At 45.0% G+C, this 27,282-nt stretch overlaps 1 protein-coding gene, 1 long non-coding RNA gene and 1 pseudogene across 4 annotated transcripts; 1 reads left to right on the top strand and 2 right to left on the bottom strand.

Annotated features, from left to right (window-relative positions):
* The first annotated feature begins 569 nt into the window (after positions 1-569).
* Positions 570-14,662, top strand: LOC144108429 (uncharacterized). Its single transcript, XM_077641669.1, has 5 exons — positions 570-716; positions 5,555-5,638; positions 7,946-8,019; positions 9,811-10,332; positions 14,528-14,662. The coding sequence occupies exons 1-4, from the start codon at positions 570-572 to the stop codon at positions 9,848-9,850; spliced, it is 345 nt and encodes a 114-aa protein (XP_077497795.1). The 3' UTR covers positions 9,851-10,332; positions 14,528-14,662.
* On the bottom strand, positions 10,769-27,282 carry LOC144106652 (uncharacterized). 3 transcript variants are annotated; one of them, XR_013309083.1, is made up of 4 exons: positions 26,920-27,282; positions 21,742-21,935; positions 20,855-20,915; positions 10,769-15,028 (listed from the first exon to the last, which is right to left on the bottom strand). It is a non-coding gene; the product is annotated as an uncharacterized LOC144106652 (long non-coding RNA). The 3 variants fall into 3 exon arrangements; XR_013309082.1 differs by lacking the exon at positions 10,769-15,028 and adding an exon at positions 19,188-20,171; XR_013309084.1 differs by lacking the exon at positions 10,769-15,028 and having other exon boundaries at positions 19,188-20,907.
* On the bottom strand, positions 15,037-19,844 carry LOC144107273 (uncharacterized; annotated as a pseudogene).

The raw sequence follows: 27,282 nt of genomic DNA, 5'->3' as shown, positions 1-27,282 counted from the left end.
GTCAACGCGCAAAAAATTGCAGTTGAAAGTGTTTATCGCACTTTACTATCATGCTCAATTCGCAAGTTTGAGCGCCGACGGAGTTTTTGCAGCACTTGCTAAGTAGCGATTACAAGCTCATATCAATAAAAATTTATTTGGAGCCTGTAATTCAGCCAAACTTAAGCGTATGATCTTATTAATAACCGACAATCATTTACTTCTGCTTATCTACACACTAAAAATCACACGAAAGGTGCCACAACGTCAAGAAGCCGCAATGCTTAAGGATTAGAAGCATTGCTACCGCCTCGTCCGCCATGTCGAATGACCGAAGTCTCGCTTCAAAATCGCTTCCGCTACGTTACTACTAAAACGGGCAATTAAGCTTTGAGGGTTTGAATATTTGGACGTATGAGCAGGGTCCTATGAGAAAACAATTCAAACACATCATGCACACGACACGCGCTATATCTGCTTAAAAAAGCAAGAAGTATGCTACACTTTGTCGAACTTCATTCATCCGCGGAGAAATACAGCTCGCAGCTGCGCTACGGCACGCTCGCGCGCGCGCGCGGAGTGAGCGACGCATGCGCAACAGCGTCGTTTGTGGCGGTCTAGGCGGCGGAAGCGCCTGGTGCTGTCAGCGGTGTCGCGGTGTTACGAAGACGTTTGACGTGGGCCATACCGTGCTGGATGCATACCTTTGGGCTGCAAACATCCTTCTGTCTTCCATGGTACGCATACATTCAGAATACCATTATTAGAGACCGCCTGACTTCAATGCTGTCGTGTGTAACGCTAGCCCTTCGCGCCCACGGAAGAAGTGCGCAGCTTTTGCGAATGAGAAAGCGAAACTTTGTTCGTCTAAATAGTGCTCGTGTTATAGAAACGCCGGCGCACCCTGCAAGCACTGTACGAACGAAAGCAGATCTCGACTGGTGCAGGTCGCGTGTCTCGCCTGTCGGCGTTGCGCTGCTCGCTAACGGAGACACGAAGGCGGCGAAATGAGCCGCCGCCATCGGCTACCTGAGCCGATCGGTTTCGAGAAGAAGGGCGCAGCAAGGATGCGCCATGCGGGAAATCGGAGACGTTAAGAGGGTCATTGTTTGGGATCCATAGCTCTTGGGATCCATAGCTCTTGGTTGATGCTAGGGTCCCACCGAGCGCGTCTCCCTACCGAGCTACAGAGCGAACGGTGGTCGTCTTTGCCGCGCTGCCTCAGCGCGTCGCTTGTTCTTTTTCGCGCATATGGCGCCTTCTCTTTATTCGGCTGGTAGGCTAGCTGCAAAGCAATGCTCTTGAACAGCCAGCTGGAGATTCATTTTTTGTTTTTTTATCCTGGTTGACCTTAATGCTTGACCGCGCTGCGATTGTGTCGAGATTTTCTGTAACGTGTTTTGGGTTGAAATTGGAAGCTGGAAGAGTGTGGTATGAAATGACATTTTTTCAACCACGAAATACGTAGAGTGCTTTGTCCTGTGCAAATGTGTTTTCCGTATCCGGGTATTTCGCGCTTCCAAAATATATAAATTTGGTTTGGACCTATAGCACATCTTGCAGATGCATTAGCAAATGAAAGTGCAGTTCATTGTATGATTCTCATTTTTCATTAAGCCTTATACACACAGAACTATGATGTTCTTTTTTTTAAAGTAGCATATCTTCTCCATACACTGTGCATTTTGATGGTGATTCCTAAATTGTTACTATGTTAACAGTTTTGAAGAGCTGTTGACAGTTTCTTGTCTTTGTAGCAGCCGTTAGATTTTTAATTGATGCACCACAATGTTTAGGGTGTGATCCTTTTTACTGACCTCAGCTTTAATTTCCCTTTTTCCTAACTGCAATTTACTTTTGGGTTAAGTTTGTCAAGTCTTGATTTATTGTGATGAATGGATTTGTGCAGGTTGTATGTGGGCACTAATGTCAAAGCCTAAGTGTAGCTCTTATTGCCTTAAACGAATAATTCATATGATCTCTAAGGAATCGGAACGATCACTCAAGTGTCCACTGCCCTGCAAGTTTGCTACAATATGCTGGATTCAGTTGCAATGATGTGTGTTTTGCTGCTTTATGGAGCTAGTGCTGGAAGGAACGAACTCATTAAACGAATGTACTCATTCAGTTTTTGCAGTGCAAAGTTCATTTGTGGTTATTGCTTGCATAGGTCATTGTCACTTTTTCCAAAAATATAGAGAAACAAGGTTCATTGCTAATGCCAGCTTTGTATGCAGATTCCTATGGAGGCAGCACTGTGGATGGGATTAAGCATTGTTACTTAGTGTAGCTGGTTCTCTAGAAGTGGTAATGTATCTCGTGCAGTATTTTTTTGCAAAGTTGTGGTGTCAGGAGCCTCAATTTGTGCTCCTTTGTTGGAGCCAATATTGTAGATGGCATCCATTTGATATCAGTGGCACCATGCTTGGCTTCCTTCAAGCTTTCACAGTGCAGTTGGGAGCAAACAGATTAGACGAAAGAACAGGCATTTGCCACTCTTTTGGCTCATCGTTATGGCAGTCAGTGTGTAGTACAAGCCGTACACTGTACACAGTACAAGCCGTGTACTGTGAAGTAGGATGCCTGCATTTTTTTTGAGGTTATTATACTTGTTGAAAAACCCCACGGGATGGAAAATCATGGGGAGCTCATTAATTACTGCAGCTTGTCTTATGGTCCAATGTTGATTTAGCATGAGGAAAAATATTGACAATTTTGGCAAGAGACCACACACTGCTTACACAATTTTGCACTGTTTGGGAGCACAGCGGCAGTACAGTGCAGACACTTATCCAGGAGTGGTTGGATGCTTGCAGGACCACTGATACTCATTGAAATGCCTACCTTGTACTTATTGTGTAGTAGATTGTGAAACGTGTGTGGCGTTTTAATGGCTGCCTTCTATCCTATTTGATACAGAATTCTTAGAGGGTAGAGACATTTCCGACTGAAATTTCCAATCAAGACTTGTGATGTTCTAATTGACTGGTAATGCCACGAAAACTAAGCAGTTCGAATGATTTTTTGTTTGACTTTTTCTTAGTGTGTTTGTTTTTTAGTAGTCTGTTGCTTTTTAGGTGAGTTTGAATATCTGTGTGCATGTCTATCTACTTGACTGATTTTCACATGAAGCTTCAGAGGCATATTTCTTTTTATGATTGCTTTTTATGGGGGGTGCCTTACCATTGCTCTGTTGCTCATTGTGGTGAACAAGGAAAGATGCATATGTATGGCTGTAAATATTGACGTTCACGTCTCTCATAGCCTGAGTCGCTTTGGGGCATTAGACCCACATAAGCCAAACATATTCATATTCACTGTTAAAGATTAATTTATCTTGATGGGAGGGGTAATTTAAATTATGTCTCCCTGAGAACAGATAGAGTGGTGCACATAATATAAACAAGCATGGATGCAGAGATTCTGTTGCGTGCTTCCTCCTTTTTATCGTTGGATAAGGCATTAGCGTCCGTGTATCACCACGTGTATTCTTCTACAACTGCGAACTAAAAAATAGTTTTAATTTTTTCTCTCATTCGGTTTCGCTTTCAAATGGCCTACTAGTACCTGTCACCACCAGGTTTAGTGTAGTTAACTTGTGGTATAAAAAAAAGCAGTATAATTGCTGCATCTTAATTCATTGTCATTCCAGCTGTTGAGGCAGGCTGACCTATGATCATATTGAATGAAATGAGGCATGGATTGTTGCTGTTTTTAGTACCTCATGTGATATATCCTAAACACCTGTTGAAACTAACATCATTAGAGAAAAATTTAATTATCAGTTATTTTTAGCCTCAAGACAAAATGCAGTTACCTGTATACACTAATCTGTTACATATCATTGCAAGGGAATGAACATGCAACCAAAAGTTTGGTATTAAACTCCTTGCTACTGAAAAGGATTTGCATGTTTCTGTGTAGGCATGTTCTGCTGGGGTCTGCTGTAAATTAATATCTCAAACCATAGTTAATGGTTTTTTATGTTACACCTAACTTTAAATTTGGCATTGCTTTTAGGAGGAGCTTTTTCTTTTGGTGCTCCTCATAGTTTCGAGGCTACTAGGGCAACGCTGTTTTTATTGCAGAATGTCAACTGGTTTATCAAAATCATTGAGTCACAATGATTTGCTAGTAATCCCTCTTACATTGATTTTTTTGCTGGAATTGGTGCAGAAACATGAATTAGAAAGAATTTTTTAAGATACCTTTAATACCAAAACGTTTACTTTGCAGTGGCAGCAATAATCATTGTTCCATAATCTAGCATCAGTTTTATGAAGGCCATGTTTTCGTGCTATCATCTTGTATGCAGTAATTGTTTCAAAAGTAACATGTGCTGTTTCTATTCATTTCATTTTATCTTCCCATATTTTTCCATTCCTTGCTTGGTTGGCAGATAATGTAGCACTTCTCCATCAGTCTTCTAGTAATGCAGACAGTTGACATTATTGATAAAACACTTTTGAAAACAGTGAAGAAACACGGGTTAATGTAGAGAGCAGAAAAATAAAGTGCAGCCTTGCAAGCAACCTCTGTTGGAAAGCCTTCCAACTAAGCCTTCCAATCATAAATGGTATATGAGCATCATCATGGCTGGCCAATAGAATTACATGCACAAATGATACACATTTTCTGCACCCCATCTACAGTGCAGACTATGAAAATGCAGTGTTTGGCATGACATGCTGCTTTTTGGCTGACTGACAGCTGACAAATGCGCAAAAACCAGACAATTTGCAGAGCACCTTAGTAAAAACATTCACTTTACACTTCTTTGGTACCCTTTTACATTATGTGACATTGCAAACTTTTTCAGTGTGCACATTGCAGTGGTTAGCCAGACAAAAGGCTGATTGATGCGCCAAAAACACTGCACCTGACCATTCCCTGCACTATGGCCAGGTGTTACAAAGAAGACTAATTTTCAAAAATACGATTTTTGAGGTAAAATTATGGCTTTTCCAGCATGATACTGCCAGCAGTGGCACATCAGAAAACTGGTGAGTGATCTTATGTAGTAAGGTGGTTAATTATTTTCTAATAATTAACTTTTTAATTATTTGGCTGTTTCAACTACTTATGTGCACTGGAGGAGTTGCTTTGCCTGCACGCTCTTCAAATGCGCATGTATTTTGGCACGATGTAGCCAAAATTTGTGGGGCCACAGCACCGAGGGTAATCATGTTTTCGAAATTCTAAAAACTGATATGGCGGTTACTAACAACTGGCTACAAATCTCTAATTGCAACCAGATGCCTAACTCTAATAGTTAAAATTAATTACTGAAAGTTAGTTAACCACCTTACTAGTTAAAATGATTCACCAGTTTTCTGACGTCCACCAACAGTAGCAATACCATGCTGCAAAAGCCATATTTTTACCTCAAAAATCCTGTTTTGAAAATTACTTAGTCTTCCCTATAACACCCGGTATAAAACTCCTGTGAGTTTGCATCTAACAACCATTCCATTTGTTGACAGTTTTTTTCCTGTGACCATACTACCTTATCATGAATGACTCGTCTTGCATTCTTCCATTCGTGATATGCTCATCCTATTTTTCTTTCATGCAGCGTTCAGCAAGAAACATCTTGGCCTGCATTTTGCACTGCTGTGCTGTACCGTTACATCTTCATTGGCCCTGCCGGCCTGTTCAGGTAAGGGGTATTTGGAGCATCACCTTTTTTTGTATAAGCCAATAGTGGTTGCTACAAGTGACTCAGTGGTGTATCAACGAAACTACTCTGTGGAAAATTCGCATTGTGGGTGCATTAAGACAAAGGCAGTTAGTGAAATAATCTTTTAGTTTATGTTCACCTGACGTCCAGCTTGGTTATTCCCTTCACAGTGGTCTCTACTACGGAAATTGCACAGATGTCTTCATGAATTTATTTTCAGAGAAAGGTTCTTTGTAAAAAATCTTGCAAGTGTGCTTACATACTTTATGACACAGTTAAAAGCACAGAAATATTAATATTATAGTGGATAACACTCCAGACAATTTCTGATTAGTTTGCTTGTTTTGTGCAATAAACATGGGACCAGAAAGCTTAAGTGGACAGTCTGTGACAACAAATATTAATTTGGAAAGTGAAATTTTTGCAAGTGCTGCCAAAATATTGAATGGCAGGTCATCCCTTTATAACAACCCCAGGATGAAAGCACAGTCAGCTTTCTTTCTTTACCACGCTAACCACTGTGTCCTCACATATGCTGACTTATTAGTTGCAATAAAGTTGGACAGCATGCAGCTTGGGCACATTAGGCAGTATTTCATGTAATAATCTGCATACAGTTAGTGATCTATGTAATTGACTATCCTGTTAGCCCTGAGAATGGTCTTCGCTGCCAGCAAATAGACCAAGCTGATGCATGAAAATCGTGATAAGTAGTAGGTTTTCTTATTATTTTTATCAGTTATTTTTTTTCTGGAAATTTTGCCTTGTCTGCAGCATTAGTCCAAATAGGTGCACCACATCGTGTCTGCTTCTGGGCCATGAAGAGTAATTTGTTTTTCATCCCAGCCTTCCATACGTGTGTGTGGTGTAAGAAACTTTTAACCTCACCTGTCTGAAGCTTGAATCGACTACATGGCTTACAATTGAATTCCTTTGCCTGTATGTTTTTCATAAAGCCAGTTGTTTCATCAATGCAAGAAAGGAATATAAGATACGATACAAGGGCAGATTTATGGGCAGCGGAAGTGTTGCAGAACAGTGTGGACGACAGGGATTAAGCTAGAGTTGACACACATGATGCTGGGAGATGTTTCCACTGTGCTTCGTGTAGCTTTATTCTTAGTGAAATTGAAGTTGAGTATGATTCTTCAATAGAAAAGTTCTTGCTTAGGGAGATATCTGACACCTCCCGCCTTCTTTAAATCCACATGGCACATTGCCCTCAGTGCATGCAGCAAGACAGCTCTTGGGGTTTTTATATGTGCTCATGGCCTGTTCTAAAAAATGGGGCATTAATTTTGCATTTGCTCATGTTCTTACTGCTAAAGACATTTTTTCCCCTCTGGAGGCTCTGCCCTTTCTACCCCTTTTCTTCTATTTGAGGTTAGTGGATGCAGCACAACAGCGTGTTTTTTTCTATTGTGGTAGTTAACATCAATGGGCACACTCTTTCGTTCAAAATATCAAGTCCTCTGCAGCGGCTGTGAGAAACAATACAAAGGGATGCTTTCCCAAGTATTGTGCTAGTGCCAGTTTTTCTATAGGTGCTCTGGTAGTTGCAGATTATGTTTAGGGCAGATTTCACAGTCGAGAGGTAAAGCCCATTGCACTTCTGTACATTATCTGCAGTACTGAGAAGTTTCCTTCTTTATATTGGTTTTCTGATTTTTTTTGCACTGTTTTTCAATCTTCACGGAGTGTTCATATTTTGTTATTGCTCTGGAATCCATAAAATAGGAGCTTGTCTTTAAAACATATTTATGAACATCTGTCATACCTGCCGCGGTGGCTCAGAGGTTAGGGCGCTCGGCTACTAAGCCGGAGTACCCGGGTTCAAACCCAACCGCGGCGGCAGCGTCTCGATCGAGGCAAAAAGCAAAGGCGCCCGTGTGCTGTGTGATGTCAGTGCACAATAAAGATTCCAGGTGGACGAAATTATTCCATAGCCCTCCACTACGGCACCTTTTTCTTCCTTTCTTCTTTGAGTCCCTCCTTTATCCCTTCCCTTACAACACTGTTCAGGTACGCCCAGATGTGAGACCGATACTGCGCCATTTCCTTTTCTCAAGAACCTATTTTCATTTCATCTGTCATCCTGCAGCTGTGCTGATTGGATCTTGTGTTTTAAAAAAGCCCAGAGATTCTCATGGCCTTACTTGTACAAATAGCCTAAATGCTATCTTTATTGAGGTACTGATTGTATTCATGTATACACACAAATTTGTTGCGTGCTGAGACAAATGAAAGTAGGGGCTTACATGTTGCTATTGCAACCTTTTTTTGCAGTGTGCTAAAGCAAGTTTTTTGAGGCTGCTGGGACCACTGCCAGAAGTTTGGAGACCAGGCACCTTACTAAGCAGGTGAGGATAAGCAGGGATAAGGATAGCCCGCATGACATTTTAAAGGAAGTTGTGCAAGCTCCAACTCTGCATGCTTTTTAGCTACCATCAGTGTCGCACTGCAGGACAAAGGCATCTCCCATATTGCTCCAGTTGTCATGCTCTGTGCCAGCTACTGCCATTTAGTTTTCGCGAACTTCCTAATCTCATCCAGCCACCTGACTGATGCCCTCTGCTGCACTTTCCTTCTCTTGAAAAGCACTCAGTTACCTTAAAAGAGACTTCTCTTTGTTTTTGTCATTTCCTATCAATGCTATCAAAGCATCAATGCTGGCTTGGCTTGCAGAAGAGCAACAGTAAGTTAGCGAACAAAGTAGTATATAATATTAATGGCATGTTTAGATAAGAACGCTAATCGAAGTCCCATGACCATTTTATGTTTTCTATGAAACTTTTATATGTGATAGATAAATGTGTCCGCACAAAGGAATGTACCTTAGTTTTGCAAGAAACTTTGTAGTTTTCTGGGGAAATTGTATGTCACAAGAGGTGGAGACCACTGATCTCCACTAGGTGGCTGAATGCCGCATTCCTGCTTAGAGTCACTGGATAATTATCCAGTGACTCTGTTCCCGCTTTCCAAAGTGGGCGCAAGTGAAGCCACCGGAAGTTGGGTGGCATGTCCCGGAAGTGCTGGGTGTGCTGTACATTTCAATGCAAAAAGTCGCATCTTTTGCGCCTTCGTTCTCAGCTAGTTGCGTTGTTCTTGTGTAATATCTTCTGTTATATGAAGGGAACAAGCAACCTGAACGTGGGAAATGTGAGCATTGTATGGGGAACCCTGTAATTTCAGAGAAACCGAAGTAAACAGACATGCAGTTCTCACACTGTCTCAGCCGGGGGTCTATTCTCGATATTCACATTCGCCGGTCGGCGCCATGTTGCCTATCTGATTGGCTGTCGGAAGTGTCAGTCAGCGTCAAGGCAGGGCAAAGTGGTCGTCAATCATCGTCTGTTGCATACGCACTTTTCGCGCTGACGTCAAATTGATGGAGCATTGAAAAAACATTTTCAGCAGCGCTATTCTTGGTGCCCGGCTAGTAAATATAAGTGATTGTGAAGGGAAAAAGAAGGTACAAGTGGTACGTATGAGAACACATGCACTCGAATTGCCAATTTAGAGAAAATAGATGCACACTGAGAATGGCCGCTTTCTGAAATCTGATTGGCTGTAACAATGTCACGTGTAACACATGATACGCACACATTTTGAAGTGATGTCAAATTGATGTTTCATCATTTTTTACGATGTGCCGCCATTGCTAAAAATGGCTGCAATTCGCCACCATAATTTCGTTCGGTGAAAGGTACCCGAATTATGCAAATGAGGGAATGCAACGCTGATTTATACGACGTTAGGTCACCACAGTTTGACAGGTATTTTTTTGAAGCGAAAACTAAACTTATAAAAGTGTTGTTTTGTTTGCACAATGCAATGAAATGGCGTCATAAGGGCACATGTGAAATAAGCAAGGGTTGAGGTCGTTATTAGCCAGAGTTTAAATGTGCAGCCACATAAGGGCGCTAACTGCTCTCCCGTTGCAAACCCTTCGCCCGCAATGGGGGAATCATCGGTCCAGGGGATCGTGATCATTGGTCTACGCCTTTTACAGAACACAGGCAAATGCAGCCGACGCACTGGCTGTGGCGTTCAGTGAATATAACTTTGTTACTTTAAAGTACTATTCTTTGTGGTTGCTCGATCGAAGTGCCCATTTCAAGGCAAGGTCTATTTTGCTCGCTCTCTTTTAGGCATGGAGTCGGAGAGCAGCCGTTATCACGATCATCGTGATGCCTTCGATATGCCTGACGAAATGTTCCGTGGACATTACCCACTCACAAAGGATTTGGTGATGTGGCTGTGCGACGAACTGCGCGACGATCGTGAGTGGCAGCGCGTGTACACAAGTACTGCTCCGACAGTGGAGCAGCAGGTGCTGTGCGCGCTCCGCTTTTGCGGCACAGGCAGCTTTCAGGGAGTGATTGCCAGCGATGAACATTTGGCCATTAGCCAGCCAAGTGTCACTTGCTGCATTCACGCAGTAACAGCTAGACGCCATTGTAAGCTGCCTGAAACAGGAATGGATTTCAGTACCATACACTCCGGCGGAACTGGCGACTGTGCGAGAGGGGTTTCAGTGGCTGGACAGCAGATTCCAGGGGTGCATGTGTGCTATCGACGGAACTTTAGTTTGCATCCGCGCACCATCCGACGCAGTCAACAAGCCGGTGTACTTCTGCCACATACGGTACTACGCATTGAACGCCATGGTGGTAAGAGCGACAGTAACCAGCCTTGCAATGGTGCTCTTCGATGCCCTTTGTTCATTTTTAACATAGTCGACTACAAGTCAAGAACGGAGCGCCAGAAGGCCGTCCAGCCAGTGGTGTCGACCGATTTTCATGACGCCGCGGTTATACAGCTTAAGCCGTGTTTCAGCTCATTGCACCTGCGAGCTCCAGAAACCTCATGCTAACATGTGCAAGGCGATTAAATACGGATTAACCGCGGTGTCAAGAATATCTGATAATACCACTGATTGGAGCGCCTTCTTTGAGGAGTATTTCGGTATGTACATGTGCTGCACTTACGCGTGCATAAGTTTACAATGAAGAGAAAACGTCCTATTGGAGAGTGCAAGTTAATGTATGCGACCGCAGTGGAAAGCATAAAAAATGGTTTGATCTTGACTTATGAAAAACAAACATGCAATGCCCGCAATGTGCAGAGGGAAAGGAGTTCAGTCGTTCCGATGTTCTAACTGGTGTTAATCAGCCACGTGGCATTGAAGAAAAAATAAATGAGGCACAGGCTGGATACTTCTTTCAGCAGTGCATGTCTACATTAGTAAAGAAGCCTAATCTGTACATTAATAGAGTAAAAAATTGGCACAAACAAGATACACGCAGAACTCACATGCTCTCGAACAGGACATGCACAATTTCTGTTACTTTTTAACACTATGATGCTTCGTGCTGGTGCTTTTTCGTCATGTTCACAGTGAAATTTATTTTATAAGTCACAAGTCTACCAAGTGTTCCAGGCACTTGTCTTGGAAGCATGGGCAATATGTTGCATTCAGTGTGTTGCTTATGATGCGTTTTGCTGTACATGGTGTAGTAGTCATAGTATTGATTGGAGAAATTTCATTTCCAATTTCGTTTCATTTCATCTGCACTGCTCCTAGCGAGGGCTCCAAAATGTTATCGGATGTCAGTACTTGCAAGTAAGCTGACATGAACATGCAAAAACACTCAAGTAACAGGAGGAGCAGTGCTGCACATGGCACAAGTAGAAAAGTATGCCGAACTTATGATTACTACTTGTAATAAATATTGCTCAAGAATGACATCTACTGTAATAGCATAAATAAGCATAACATCTGCATCATAACATGTATGGCATACTATAGCAAACTGAGTAAAAATAATAAAGGCATTTGGGCACATTTCTTCACAGGTGTGCGATGCAAACCTGCGTATCAGGGCACCGGATGCAACATTCCTTGTATCTGTCCATGATTCATTCGTGCGGTGTGCTCACCCGGTACACTATGACCGGTGCCACCACAGCTTCCTCCAGTCTGGTGAATACTTACTAGTTATGTGAGTGGTGGGGAAATATCTGCACTGAACAAATGTGAATGCAGCGAGTAGCTTTACCAGAAAGGTTTAATAATGATAATACTACTTTATTGCACCAAAAGTTTAAAAAATGTTCAAAAATCTGGCCTGCCAAAGCCTCATATGGCTTGAGTGGCAGAGCCCGACATGCAACGGAACCGCGCTGACATACATACATGCATAAACGCTCATTAAAAATTACGGAACATCAAATTAGTACAGTGCCAAAATAAAAGCAGACAGAAAACCCATGTTACATGTAAAAAAAAACCTCTTCAGAATAAATTGTGAGGAAGGAAAGCCAAAATGGCATGACAATACCTCAGGTCAGTGCAAAAAATACAGCAGTAACCAATGAAATCACAGTATTTATATAACAGGTGGTAAAGCATGTGTAAAATGTCTTAAGCCCACTAATTAGTTTATCACAGCATCTTTTTTATTTTATAATTAGTTTTTGCCCGGCAAACACCTGGAGGCAACCTGTTAAACTAAAAGGGAATGTAATAATCTCTTACTCGCTTTCCATATCTTGTACACCGTCAGGGAATACAAAAAGGTTCCTTCGGTCGAAGAGACCGTGTGGGTCACTAAACCAAAAATGTTTCAGGACAATCGTTTCCATCAAAAGGTGATCAAGATCAGATAGCGAAAATACCATAAAGACATCTGAATTACAGTGAAGGCCTAAATCCTAGCCGATATTTTTTAACAAAGATCGTAGGAGAGAGTTGATCCTGTACATGCAATGAACTGCCTAATGACCATAAATCGATATGCCATAACGCAGCACGCTATAACCAAGAGTGTTTACAATAACTTTGCATATTGAAAGTGGCATGTAGTACCTGCTGTTGTAAAGCACATAGGAAACAGTTCGGAGCTTTTTACAAACGTAGGATAAGTGATCATTCCATGAAAGAGCACTGTCAAAGTATACTCCTAGGTATTTCACTGTAGTTGTATAGCTCAGGGGTACACATTAACATTGAAAGCAATCAAATCCATGCAAGAACGGCTGATTGTTTAAATCTACCTTCATCGCGCTGTGAAAGAACCAGTCCATACCAATAGTTGCTGCAGCTTGAAGAGAAGAAAGTGAGTCAGAGTAGTTCGGCGACCGAGATACGAGGACAGTATCATCAGCGTACAGATACAGGCCTACAGGCACAGCGTTGGAAAGGTCATTCACGTAGACGTTAAATAACAGGGGACTAATTATTGAACCTTGAGGAACGCCAGCTTTTATTAGCAAAGTGCTGTTTGCCCTCTTAATCGAGACATTTTGAGTTCTGTGCTGTAAAAACTTCCAAAAGTGAAAGAAACAGTCCACGGAAGCCTAACCTACACAGTTTACACAATAACACACCGTGACACACACTGTCAAAAGCCTTGCTGACATCTAGAAACAGTGCACACACTACTTGGTTATGTTCAAAAGATTGATTTAACATGTTAGAAGAGTCCTCCAAAAGTATTTCCATCCCTTTACCTAGCTCAAAACCATACTGACGTGGTGACAGGATTTTGTGCTCATCTAAAAAACTTGTAATTGAAACCTGCAGATGCTTTTCTAATATTTCAATCAAACAGAGCAAGACTGTAATAGGACGATAATTGTCATACCTATTATGTGCACCACCTTTGTGAATTGGGGTAATTATAGCAGCTTTCATGTTCACCGGGATCATGCCAGTTCAGAAAGTGCTGCTGAACAGCGATATCAACATGCGTTTAAGTATGTCGAACAAGGTTTGCAGACCATCAACTGAAAAGCTATCTGTTCCCTCAGGTGTATTGCGCAAAAATAATTGAACGTGGCTCATGAACACAGTGAACACTTGCCATGCTATATGGATGTCACAGTGGTGCGAGCTCACAAGCCAAGGAACAGGACGACATGGTGAAATATGATTTAATGGCTGCGGTCCTAGCTGAGTGCTCTGTCCCGTGCCACTGCCCTCTTCTCTGTAGCAATATGAAGGCTTTGCAAGTTCGTTTTATGAGGCATATGTGATTGTTTGAGCACCATTTGACTGTTAACAAAAATGTTTGCTTGGTGTATAAAGCAAGGAATACTGTGTATATGTTAAAGGCACACTGAGGACAAATATAATTAGGCTGTATCAATAAGACCACTTTTTTAAAGAAATGAGGTGTTATAAAATAGAAAAGGCCAGCAAACGAGATACAGGCTTCGCCATCACCGTCAGATTTTGCAAGTAAAACGTGTCCACCGACACCAATTTTTGGTCGCTGATCACAGCGGTGGCATCCCACCCTTTTTAGCAAGGACATAAGAAGTTTGAATCGAATGGCAGGAAGAATTTTTAATCCGAATTCCTCAGAGGTAAATGCATGTTTTGTTGCAAGACAAATGTCAACATAGGCAGAAAGAGTCAGAGAATCAAGTTTTACCGACAACAGTTGCTGGATGGAGTGTTCCTCAGTGTCTCTTTAAAGAATGCAAGCAAATAACTCTGAAAACAGGCATAAGTAACCCAATATCAAGTAATACATAACCTATGAATAGGGACATATAAAATTAAAAAGGTAGTTCATAAAAGATGAAATATTCATTAAATAAAAACATTGCACTACGTAAACTAGTGACATTGAAGATATATAAATAACATAAGTAATAAATTAACAATGGGTATTGAAAGTAATGTTGGCAGACATAAGTATAAACAGGTAAGCATGAGCAAGCAGCTTTTAAAAGTGAGGTAAATAAAGTGTGAATAGTTGCTAGCATCAATAAAAAGGAACAAAAACAGCAACAAACACTTATATTTACCAAGCGCCATGAACAGACTCTAAAACGTTATTTTTCATTCACATGCAGGTGATGACACCTACCCATTGCAGCCCTGGCTCATCACGCCTATCCCCGGCATCACGCACATGGCAGTCCAGCAGCCAGATTCAATAGTGCTCATTCTGCACTCAGGTCTGTTGTTGAGTGGACAGTTGGTGTCCTGAAGAGTCGGTTCAGATGTCTTCAGAGGTACCGAGCACTGCACTATGAACCGGAGGTCGCTGCGAAGATTGTTGCAGCCTGTGTAGTGCTGCACAATGTGTGCATTTATGCCTGGCAGCCTTATCTCGACAACTACGACAGTGACGATCCTGATGGGGACACAGACCAGTGTGAAGAAGAAAGGAAATCCCCGCACTCTACTGGATAGGCAGGAGCAAGCGTGAGCAGCTGCTGCAGGCATTCACTCACAGGCACCGCCGGTAGACATCCTGTCTGCTCCATTAGCTGCCTCACCAGCACCAGCCACGTTGTCAGCACCGCCAGCTACGTCCACATCGTCAGCACTGCCAGCCACATCACCAGCACCTTCAGCCAAGTCAACAGCACCATAAGGCTCGTCACTTACATCTGCCACCAGTTTTTGCAGTGCTGCATACTATGTTTCATGCAGTAGCAAATATGTTGCCGCTTTCTGTTTTGTGTTCATGTGTACAGTGAAAACACAGTTGCAACATTTTTTTTCCCCCATGCGTGCCATGGCGCAGGTTCCATAACATGGTGCTTTGCTGCGTCTGTAAACCTACACAGCGTTTTTTTCCCTTGGCATTTTTTTCTGAAACAGGAAATCCATGCTTCTTGCTCTACATCAGTATCAACTGGATGTGATCTGAATGCAGTGCAGAAGTGATGCTGAAGAAATTGCAGTACACAATGTACTTCATTAAACTTGGGGGGGGTCTATGGCATGCGAAGTTTCCAGCAGCTGGGGTTCTGTAATGTACACTGACAGCACAGCACATGGACATGTTTAGCATTAGCCTCCATAAAAATGTGGCCACAGCTTGAATCTGCAACCTTGTGATGCTCAGCAGCCAAACCTCACAGTCATTCAGCTGGAACAGTGGCTACTTCTAAGCTGCAAGCTCTACGTGTGGATTGTGCCGTGATGTGTGGTGGTGCAGTGTTGTGAAAAAATCGGCTTTGTGCATACTGTGTTTGTGTGCCATGTGCATCATCATTTCAGTTGCCATTGAAGAATGGACAATGCATGATATGTGCCTTGGTCCTGTGCTCTTTATGTGAAAAGTGGCTCTACTCAGTGCACCAGTGCAGTGTGAGTGTGTATGCAGCACACCAAAAGAACAACCATCACTTTTAGCACCTAGCCATGAAAGAATATCGATTCTTTCCCTTCAGTCTCGAGCTTCACCGTCATGATGGAGTTACAAGTCTTCTCGTTCGGGACAAAATGCACTGGTGAGCACCGTATTAGTGCTATTTTGCCATTGGCAGTTCAGTGGGCCATGATGTGCAGTCCCAATTTGTAATGCTGAATTCTTTTGATTGCCTTAATTGCATTAACATTTCATGTTTTGTGCGCCGTTTTGTGCATCGTGGTTGACTTCTTTTCTTTGCTGCCTTGGCAAAGGTTGAGTGCAACTTTCACTTCTTTGAATTGATTGGCGAGAGTGCACACGCGGCCTGCAAAGATAACGTAATATTTGCAAAGGCGCCGCACTCAGCCTGTGAGTCTGTGGAGTCTAATTATTGTGTATATCGGACTGGCGTGGTGTTCATCATGTGTGGCCGCACATCATGTTTGCTTTGGTTTATGGGGGTTTAACATCCCAAAGCAACTCAGGCTATGAGGGATGCCATAGTGGAGGGCCCAGGATAATTTTGACCACCTGGGGTTCATTAACGTGCACTGACATTGCACAGCACACGGGCCTCTAGAATTTCGCCTTCATCAAAATTTGACCGCCGCGGCCGAGGTCGAACCCGCGTCCTTCGGGTCAGCAGCCAAGCACCATAGCCACTGAGCCATCGCGGCGGCGCACACATTATGTGTATGGAAGCAAGTGCTACCGCTATGGCAGTCTCCTCAGCCATCGCGCTTGAGATCATGCCCCCAACGGAGCCCATAATCTCAAATGAGCGCATTTGTAACCACTAGTCCCTTAGTGTCTGTGCCTAACAGGTATTTCACCGCGTCGACATATAACAAGTTTTGGTCACAGCTGTATTGGCACATGAGTGCCTTGACTCTGGCTGTTCTACAGGCAGCGTGGAGCTCGGGGTGCATATTGCTCAGGACTGGGGCTACTGCGATCTTAGCTGCGAGTTTGGGCGGGGTGGCCTGGTACCTCTGCTGCAAAGGAATGGTCTTTTGGGCTTCCACCAGCTCTTCTGCCATGTTACGTAGCCCCAGCTAAAGCAGGTGGGGTGTCGAGGTGTACGGGGGCAGTCCAAGGGCTGTCTAGACCGCCAATCGCAGGAGGACATTCAGCTGATTTAGCTCACTTCGACTGAGTCGTTGATAACGTGCGTAGAACTTCACATGGCTGATTAGCAATGCCTGCACAATTTGCTTGGTGTCACTTTCCTTGACTCTTGGATGGATGGAAAAAATTTATTTTCGTCAGAACGCATGTGCGGACGATTCCGTGCTAGATTGCCATCAACCCATGGCTGACGGTGACCTGGGTGGCCCACTCCATTGCCCTGGTCTGGACGACCGTGTCTAAGCTGGCCAACATGGCCTCCCACTGCTCGAGAGAAGGATCACGCAGAATATCCGCCGCTGGCAGCGCTATGCTACAGCTTCATAATATGTGGTCATAGGTTGCCAGTTCCTGGCACCATTTGCATTCTGGCTGAACGTCTAGGTAGATTTTGTTTAACGCATGGATTATAGGAAGAGCTAGTCTGCAATCTTTGCCAGACGCTTTCCTGCGCCTTCACGAATTGCTTGTCTGGGGGCAGGTAAATTCTCCGCTCAAGTTTGTAATGGTTACTAACGTCGTGAAATTGCGCCAGCCCATCTCTTGTGGACCTCCGCGGAAAGTCCGGCTCACCTGCTCGGCTGACGAAACCTCGAGCATTCATGTGAGCCGCCTCGTTCCCACGATTCCCAGAGTGTGCCGGTACCCAGACAATTTCCACCTCTGCAGTCCCTTGCCCCATGGCCCGATGTAGCAATCGTGCCGCTGTGACAGATATTCTGCCCCTCGCCAAATTTCAGATGGCTGTTTTAGTCGCTGAAAATCGGGTCATCTTTAGTATTAGCTGTAGCTAGCGCTATCACCGCCTCCTCTGCAGTTTTTGAGGAGCGGGTATTGACTGATCCAGAGGTGACCGAGCGTCCCCGCCTGTCCACCGTCGCAACTGCAAATGCGTCCTTGTTCTTATACTCGGCAACATCTACGTAGACTGCCCCGTTGCACTTCCCGTACTTAGCATGTACAGCTCTGGCTCTTGCCTTCCTGCGGTTCTCGTGATGCATCAGATGCATATTTTTGGGCAAAGGTTTTTGTACAAGCCCTTGTGCATTTCTCGCTTCACCTGAATTTTCATGTCCCCGACTGGAGCATCAACTCCAATGCTGATCCTCTCCAATATGTCCCTTCTTACCCTCGCTTTTGGAATGTCTACTGAGTTGCATCACAAAGTGTGCCTCCCGCAGTTGTTTCAGGGTGTTGTGCGCCCCTAATTCCAGCAGTTTTTCGGTAGACACATTCTTAGGCAATGCAAGGGCCGCTTATACGCCTGCCTAATCATAGCCTCCACCTTGCCTTTCTCCATCACGTCCATCTTCATATAAGGCATCGCATACACTATTCTACTGAGTACAAACACTTGTACCGGCTTACACAAGTCCTTTTCCGTGAACCGTCTCTTACGATTGGTGATTCTCCTGATTAGCCTCATGGTAGCATTGACTGTATTATTAAGCTGTTCCAAGGCCTCCCTATTCTTCCTGTTAGTCTGCAGATACAGACCCAGGATCCTGATCGTTTGGACCTCAGCGACCGGTGCACCCCCCCCCTTTCACCTCTAGCAGTGGTGGCGGCACATAGTGCCTCACATGTATCCCTCTTGATTTATCCCTAAGCGCAAAAAGCTCGGACTTGGGCTGAGAGCACAAGTGTCCTGCCTCCCCTGCTAGCTCCTCCACAATATCCACTGCCTGTTGTAGAGTTTCCTCCATTTGTGCGTCGCTTCCCTTTGTTACCCATAGAGTAATATCGTCCGCATAAAATGTATGCTGAAGTACCGATATCCCTGCCTGCCTCGACGGTATCTTGATCAAGGTGAGATTAAATAAGAACGACGATAAAACCGACTTTAGTGGTGTCCTCCTGCTCCTCAACGGGAAGGGATCTGATTTAACTTCTCAGACTACAATCTCCGCAGTCCTACCCTCCAGAAATGATCTGATGTATCGGAAGGTTCTACCCCCTGGTCCTATGTCCAATAGGTTCCTTAATATTGCCTCGTCCTATGTCCGATAGGTTCCTGAATACTGCCTCATGAGTTACATTGTCAAAGGCCTTAGTGAGGTCAAGCCCCAAGATAGCCTTAGTGCCCGTTCCATACCCATGATCAACCATGTTCTTTTTGAGTTGTATCATGACGTCCTGCATTGATAAATTAGCCCTGAAGCCAATCATCGTTCCAGGTATCAACTCCTTGTCCTCCACATAACCCTGAAGCCTCTTGAGGACCACATGCTCCATCAATTTGGCCAATCAGGACGTCACCGAGATGGGACGAAGATTCTCAATACAGACCTTCTTCTCTGGTTTAGGAATAAATTTAATCCTAGCAAGCTTCCACTCTGCCGGGATCTCCCCGGCCACCCAATATGGCTCTTGGAGAAGCAGCGTATCAAGTGTGCCCCCTGCACAGATCACTTCTGGAGCTGCTGTACAATGTAGTTCGTTCGGCTGTTAGATTGTAGGTACAGTCCCAGCACCCGCAGTCTGTCTACTCTATGGGTGGGAGGGCCTTCGAGGTGGAGGTCGATATTGGGGTAGACTACTTGGGTCCTCGAATGCACGTGGATAACGAGCAGTTCCGAATTCTCAGGTGCGCACATAAGCCCGCTCTCAGTCGCATAGTTTTGCGTCACCTAGATGGCTTCTTGAAGGCTATCTTGGGTGTGGCCGTCGGAGCCTGTCGTCCATATCGTTCTACTAGCCTTAGTAGCATGGCCCGCCATGCATGATCTCACTGTGTCACTCTGACTACAAAGGGACATTTTCTCCTATGTTTCTCTCAAAGTTTGCGACTGCGTACGAGCCTCACCTCACTGGGCGCCTGGTTCCGACTGCATTAAAGCAAGCATTGCTCGCAGAGTCCGCACCAGCTCCTCTGTGGCATCAGCCTGGCGCGCCATATGGCCTTCAATCTTTATTGTAAAGACAACATAACTATTTATAAACAATGAATACTTTAAGAGAGTCAACGGTGAAGGAATTGCTTATTACTTACCCTTGACATATGGGCCCTGATGTGCGCCAGGCCTCCGCCTATTTGTTGAAGCTGATGTTCCTGACTATTCACCAGGGGCCCCTGCTGGTTTGGTTGGCTATAATTCAAGGCACGCCTTCTCTGTGCAAGGCTTGGCACAGAGGCCTATGAGGAAGGGTATGAAGCTACCTGTGTACAAGTGGCAGTGCTTGGGGGGTGGTGGCTGGTGATGTTGAGGTGCTGGCGTGGGCCTCTGCATGTATGTTATGGCAGTGTGTTGTGAACACCTTTCTGAAATATTGGAGCAATTACTCATTACCATTCACATAAGTGCAGCACTGTGGTTACAAAGGAAAACCACACAGTTCATTACTTCATTACAAAATCATTGTGCTCTGGGTATTGAACCTGGGACCACCTCCTGTCCAGTGCAGTTGGTGTGCCAGGCAAACCAGGATGGCTAACAGATGGCAGGCAGAGAGCGAATTGATCAGCAACTCGAAGTGGGAATGGTGCATGTTCATTTAGTTTAGGAGACACTTTGGACTGAATGCCTATGTGCAGAAATGTGGACATTTCACATGCAGCGAATTTATGGCATGCATACTATTATTTTCAATCTTTTACTTTACTTCATTGTGTGCCATCTTTAGGACACATACTTAACTGTTTAGCTCAGGTACTGCTTGCTGAAGTGTGCCTACCAAGCAAATCGCAACTTGGCCACTAATTCATAATGATAATGCTGTGGTGACAAAAGCACAATTGTCCTGAAGGAGGCATATTCCTTCAGAGTAAATCTGCAGCTGCGAGAAACAACTGGTGCAGTGATTATTATTTGCTGGAACAATGCTTTATTTCGATGCACCACCTTGCTTTCAAGTACCAACTACATGAGGCATGCAAAGCTGCTGTGAAGTGGTGTATGTCACAAACCTGGATTCATGTAATCGTGCTCGTCGGGTGGAGCCGTTGTTGCTGGTGCTGGCCTGGCTGCCTGGAAGTGCAGGAGACGGATTATTTTACCTCATGCATCATGTTTCAGTTGCAGCGCGTTTCCTATTGAGGCTTTCAACAGTTTGTTGCCATGTCAATTTTTGCAGGTATCTTTTGACATAAAGGTACAAATTTTTTTTGTAAATCTGTGTGCAGCGCTGTTTATACGGCATGCTAATGAACCCTGTAAGTTGTAAGCAACCTTTGCGGTGCTTGTTTGTGTGTGTGCACACCCACTTAGTGTACTGTTTGCAGTGCAAAGGTACAAATTTTTTTCATAACATTCACAGAGAGGGATGAACTGAAATTGTTTTGTACATTTCAGAAAGTGCACTATGCACATTTCCAGCATAGCTCTGTGCATTTGTGTGTTGTGAAAATGTGCGCTGTCTTCCTCTCAATAATTTCAATAAAAAGGATTAGTATATGTTTTAAACGTCAACTCATTTGTCAGGCATCGTATGCTTCACCACATTGTCAGAAGACTTATGACAGCGACACAAAACCTGCGTAACCCTTTGCATACTTCGTGTGCAAACTTGTATTCCTGAGCTCCGAAAACAGCGGGGGCCCTGCAGCCACCGAAGCATTTCTGGCCGACGATGGTAAGAATCCATGCGTCGACCTTGCTTGGGACTGCTCTAGGGTTCGGCAGCCCTCCGCCCATTTTCGTGCATTAATAATACGAGAACTGGCTATTACACACATGCACTTCAGTGGTCGGACGGGCAAAAGAGAACATGTAACTGTGTTATGCATTTCATTTATTATTAATGCAAGTCAAGCCTCCGTGATGCCTGCTGCGCTCTGTGAGCACTTCACCTTACCTTTGGTCAGCAGCAGCCAGCGCTCCAGCTTTGCGGGCGGCTCGCACCCGCTCTTGCCATAGCCGCCTCCACCCTTCAGGCGAGCGAGTGGCCGTCCCTGTGGCATTCAGCTGTGCTGCCAGCTACACCCACAGTGCCCGCCTTTCCTCTGCTGATATGCTGTCATTGGCCGCGTGGGCGAACGCACAGTTGTTCTGCATAAAATTCAGAAGCGCTTCAAGCTGGATAGCGCGGTACATAGGCACCGCTCTGCTCGCTATCGCCTTCACTGTGGCCCGCTGCAGAGTTCATTTTAGATCTGCCGCGATTGCGTGCTTTGTAGAGCTCTTCCCCATATTTCTTAGCGAATGTCCGTGAACGGACAAACGTGCAAATTTTTCATGTAAGTTCAATTCTTTATTACACTTTTTCATGTGACGAAAATAAGTGATAAAGCGGTAAATTTTCAGTAAATCATTTCTTTTTGCCTTCACTGTATGGCCGCGCGAATACTCTCTCTCTTAACGCCACATGCGCCAATGAAGCGACAGTCAGGGACTCCCAAACAATTATCAGTCACAGCGTTTTTCACGTTCTGCCACCAACTTTTGTCGCTTCTTGTGGGTATAGCAGCGGCAGCGTCGCGAAGAACATCGTTTCACGCAGTTACCGCTAAACTACCTTCACTGTTCTTGCGACTATTCGTGCCGCGTTGAGAACCAATGCCAGAGCCATATATTCCTTCGCTGGAACGCATATGTATGCACTGATACGCTGGGACCGCAATGCATTGCACTGCTTTGCTCAGTGGCTGTAATCAGAATGCATACGCACCTACGCGCCGCAAATGCTTGGCTTCAGGCACGCTTTAGGGCATCGGTGTTTTTTGAACTTGGCGCCAAGTAGCAGACGATAGTATGTATTGTTTTCATAATTTTTTCTTTCTTTTCCAATTTCGTCATACCATTCTGCATTAACGCACCTTGGCACCGCCCTGATGTACGCGTCACGGGTACGCTCCGCTCTGGGCGGATCGGCGAATATCGAGAATAGGGCCCCTGGTCTCGGCAAAGGGGGCACGTGCAGTAAACACCACGTTCTTCACTTCCGATCCCCAAGAGTGATGTCCAAAGGGCCAACATACGTTGGGACCAGTGTCCCTTTCCCCCCTTCATAGCAACAACCACCACCACTTACTAGCGTAAAGGAGCACTAGTCGAATGACGATAAGACTAAAGACACCTTAAAGCAGAATTTCCGCGCAGGAATGAAGGTCTGAACGATGCGGCAAATCGAGGCTAGCGTCACTCGAATGACCACTCGACTTCTCCCCAGAGTACAGGGATAGTTCTACCCTGGAATGACGTGAGCCATCGACATGACTTCACCTGTAGGATCAATGGAGATTTAAGGTCCTGCGGCTCCAAGGACCCTGTAACATCGGTTACGGCTTTGCGTCATGCACAGAAAATGTTTCTACAAAAACGGAGTTCGAGCCAGCCGAATTTCCTACACTGCAATATCCCGGACATTTGTCACATTCTTTGCGCTTACCGCCTCTGCATTGATGCAAGGAGACAACTGGAAGCTACCGTCCAACGGTTGGACTCGCCCTCTCTTGGAGGAAGCTGTCTTCGCAGGGCTTGATGGCTGGTGCGCGTCGAAGGCCGCTCCTGTTTTTATGTGAGAGGGCAGAGATACCTGCCTCTCACTCATGCTAGGGTCCTGTGCAGAGCGTATATGGTTTACACTGCACATCACGCGTGTGCGGTTACGTGTGTCTGTGCGCGTGCATGCGTACATGTGTGTATCTACAGCCTGTCTCTGCAGCTGTATGGGGACTGCACCATTAACGCTATGAAAGCTGCGCGACCATAAGTGAGTGTGCTAAGTTGTGTTTGCATGGAAGCTCATCTCCAAACCATGTGCAAGTGATGTGCATCTGTGTATGCAAGACATGGACCGCAAGTGCTAGGCATTAGAATCTGTGTGATAGACTGAGTACGAGCCAGTGTGTACGTGGACATCTCATTGCAGTATGAGATCATCACCTTCCATTCACACTTAACATTGCGTCATAGCACAATCACATTTATATAGCAGCACCTACAAGCAGCAAGCAAAATAAGTTTTTGTACTTATCCGAAGGCAAAATCAAAGGAGGGTTAAAGTTTTGTTCCTCACAAGACATAAATTATATTCTTGTCCTCTGAGAAAAGCGTAAAGCAAGACAATTGGGGCATGCAAGTTTCACCATTTATTCACAATAGTTTTTACGGCATTTATTCATCAAAATTAATACAATGATTATTTGAACAGAAGACGGAAGTGATTTATTACACACCTATTCATCCACATAATGCACACAGTGCCTTTTAACAAATCAATAATAATGTAGTATTTATTTTTAAAAAATACAAGCCTAACAAGGAAATAAGTCAGCTGCAGTGCTTCAGTATGGAATTGCAAGAATGCCAGATTTCTTCATCCCCAAAGCAATGCAGTTCTTGTGCAGGAATTTCGGAAATATATTTGACTCTCAGTAAGTCAAAATCGAAGGAGGCCAAAATTTTTCCTATGCAAGGGCCGCATTAAGGGAAACATATTAATAGACTTAAGGGTGACGGCACGAGACCGGAAGTTCCAGTTGAGCGAGTTTGACTTGAGAGTCCACTACAGTGATGTTTACTGGTGTCTGAATAAAATCAGTTTTGACAGTCGCTTGCGAATGTTGGGACCAGTGAGCTTTGCAGTTGCCCTTTTTGCAGCATGATGCATTTTGATCTTTACATATCATCTAATTACACATTTCACAAGGCGAACAAAATGGTTGGAATCAACAGCTGATTCAAACATATGGTGGTGTAGCTCAGAGTACAGCTCACGAGGGTGTCCAGACAACTCTCATAATTCTGACTGTCAGGTATTCAGCATTGTATTTCTTTAGATTACCATCATGCATCTTCTCTTGCTGCTGAATCACCTTTTCAGTTAGCTGGCAGATGCGAGTTGTGGAGGAAGATGGCTTGGTGAGACCACCACGATTTTTCTTGTGCAATAGTGCTGAGGGGCATGTTTCTGCAATGGCAGCTGCATGGCACACAGTGCAAGGAATTTTATGCTGTACCATTCGGCAAACAAACCCTGCAATGCAGTCAGTGACATTGGTCACATAAGGAGAAAGCAAAGGAAGGCTTTCTAGTTCATCTAATGCACTTTCTTCTATGCATAGTGGGACACTGCCTGTGCCATTTTGTTTTGCTCTTGTCATGTCCAGTTCATCATGTGCACAGGAGTCACTGCTGACATACAAGATGCGGGTTTCATCTAACGATGAACAATTCCCTCGACCACCTTTTACCTCATTGCGGATGACAAGTTGTATGTAAGCAGCAACCAACTGGAACGCTGTAGGGTTATTCAAGCCCCCTTTGGAACGTACAGCACCAAAAAACAACTCGATGTGGCCTTGTGACAACTTATGTCAGCAGGTAACGCAGTAGTGTGCTTCATTCAAGAGCAGAGAACATGTCAAGCCTTGGATGTGAGTTGAGGCAGTCAAATAGTCAATCGAAGACACGAATGATTTTAGTTGTTGGCTCTGAATTTTTGAACTGCAGCATTTGCAAGTCCTCCCAGCAGAAATCAATAGCATCTGCCACACTACTGCTTAAGGTTTGGGCTGCAAAGTTCACCTTCATTTTTTGCTTCTCCCAGTCAATGTGTGCGGCACGCAACTTTGTTGCTGCATTTAGGTCGTCTTTTTCCTGGAGATCATGAAGTTGTGCTACATAATTTCATTCTACTAATGATCCAGAAGAATCTTTGAGCCACTTCAATGAAGCAAAGTCATTTCGTACCAACTTCAACATGTGACATGGATCTAAGTAACAGTAAATCTTGTATTGTGTGACAGGGTGGGGAAACCACGTTGCCAATGTGGACTCGTCGTCAGTAACGGCTCCCAGTTTCTTAAACATAGTGAAGTTGTATCAAAGTCCATCACATGTCAAAGAAGTCACAAGCACACCTGCATCATGCAGTTTCATAAGGCACAGCTTCACTAGGTTCACTCGTTCCTTGCCACATGGCGGGAAACTCGGCAGCAGGGCTAGATGGCATACCTCCATTACTAATAAAAAAAGATGGAGAAAAGAACACGGGAACAACTCAGGGACGCCTTAAACGATGTAATGACCACAGGCACTGTTCCGCCAAAGTGGTGGTGCTCAAGGATACGGCTGGTACTAAAGAGAGGAGACAAGACCCTCTTGAAAAGCTATAGACCCATTGCAGTAACATCTGCTTTGTATCGCTTATTGCCACATTCTGCGAGCTCACATACAGAGAGGGGCGGAAGGTGCTCATATTCTGGGCGAGCTGCAAAATGGCTTTCGACCCAATCGCCGACTGGAAGACAACCTTTTCGTTGTGACATCTTCAATTTAGATCGCCGCCAAAGAGAAGCGAGAGCTGGTACTGGGCTTTCTGGATATAGCCCAGGCATACGACTCAGTGGAGCAAAAATCGACTGTGGGAGGTCCTGGAGGCACAGGCTATCCCGGAACCGCTACTACACTTGGTGAAGGCTTTATACACTGAAACCCAGGCAGTGATCCACCGGGGGGCCTCAACCACCAGGCCAATCAGTGTGTCTAGGGGATTGCGTCAGGGCTGCCCTATGTCGCCGATCCTGTTCATGTTGTTTATCTCGGGGATGGAGCAGCGCCTTGTGGAGAGCGGAGTTGGGTTCAGCCTCACCTACATGAAGGATGGCGCCACTCGTACTCGCAGGCTGCCAGCCCTCCTGTATGCAGACGATATAGTACTGCTTGCGGACAACGCGGGAGATCTCCAGAGCCTCCTAGACATATGCTCATCTGAGGGCGATGGCCTCGGGCTCCGTTTCAACGCCAAGAAGTCTGCAGCAGTCAGGTTCCCGCCGGAGGCGTCCGAGGACAGTGGACAAGAGACCCCACCCCTGCATCTTCAGAACAACAGTGTCCTTTGGTTGCCGTCCTACAGATACCTAGGAATAGAAATCTCGGCGGGCCGCAACTATGTACAGGATTTCGAGAAGCAACTCCGGACGACGGCCATCAGACGACGGGCTTTCCTGAGCTCACGTGCCTTATGGGCTTTCAACCGTTTTGAAGTCACCCGATCGTTATGGAAGGCAGTGGCGGTGCCAGGCCTTACCTTCGGCAACGCAGTCATCTGTTTATCCTCCGTGACTCGCCAAGGTTTGGAGACGCGGCAGAGAGAGGTAGGACGAATGGCCATGGGAGCTCACGGCAGTGTGCCGAACGAGGCGGTACAGGGTGACCTGGGGTGGTCCTCCTTTGAGGCACGGGAAGCCGTAGCCAAACTGAGCTACGAGCGCCGTCTTAGCGAAAGACTCGGTCTGTGCGCACGACGTCGTGATCTTGATCCGGAAAAGGTATGCGCATGACGCGACCTTAGCGCCCTCAGCGGCGGTGGCGGCGCGTGCTCGACGAAGGCTGTTCGGGTTCGGCTGCCGGCTGTCGAGCCCGTGCCCCCTACTCCGGCGCCAAACATGGC

Source organism: Amblyomma americanum, chromosome 10 (genome assembly GCF_052857255.1).
Source record: "Amblyomma americanum isolate KBUSLIRL-KWMA chromosome 10, ASM5285725v1, whole genome shotgun sequence".
NCBI classification, from domain to species: domain Eukaryota; kingdom Metazoa; phylum Arthropoda; class Arachnida; order Ixodida; family Ixodidae; genus Amblyomma; species Amblyomma americanum.
This window is presented reverse-complemented; position numbering and strand designations above follow the sequence as displayed.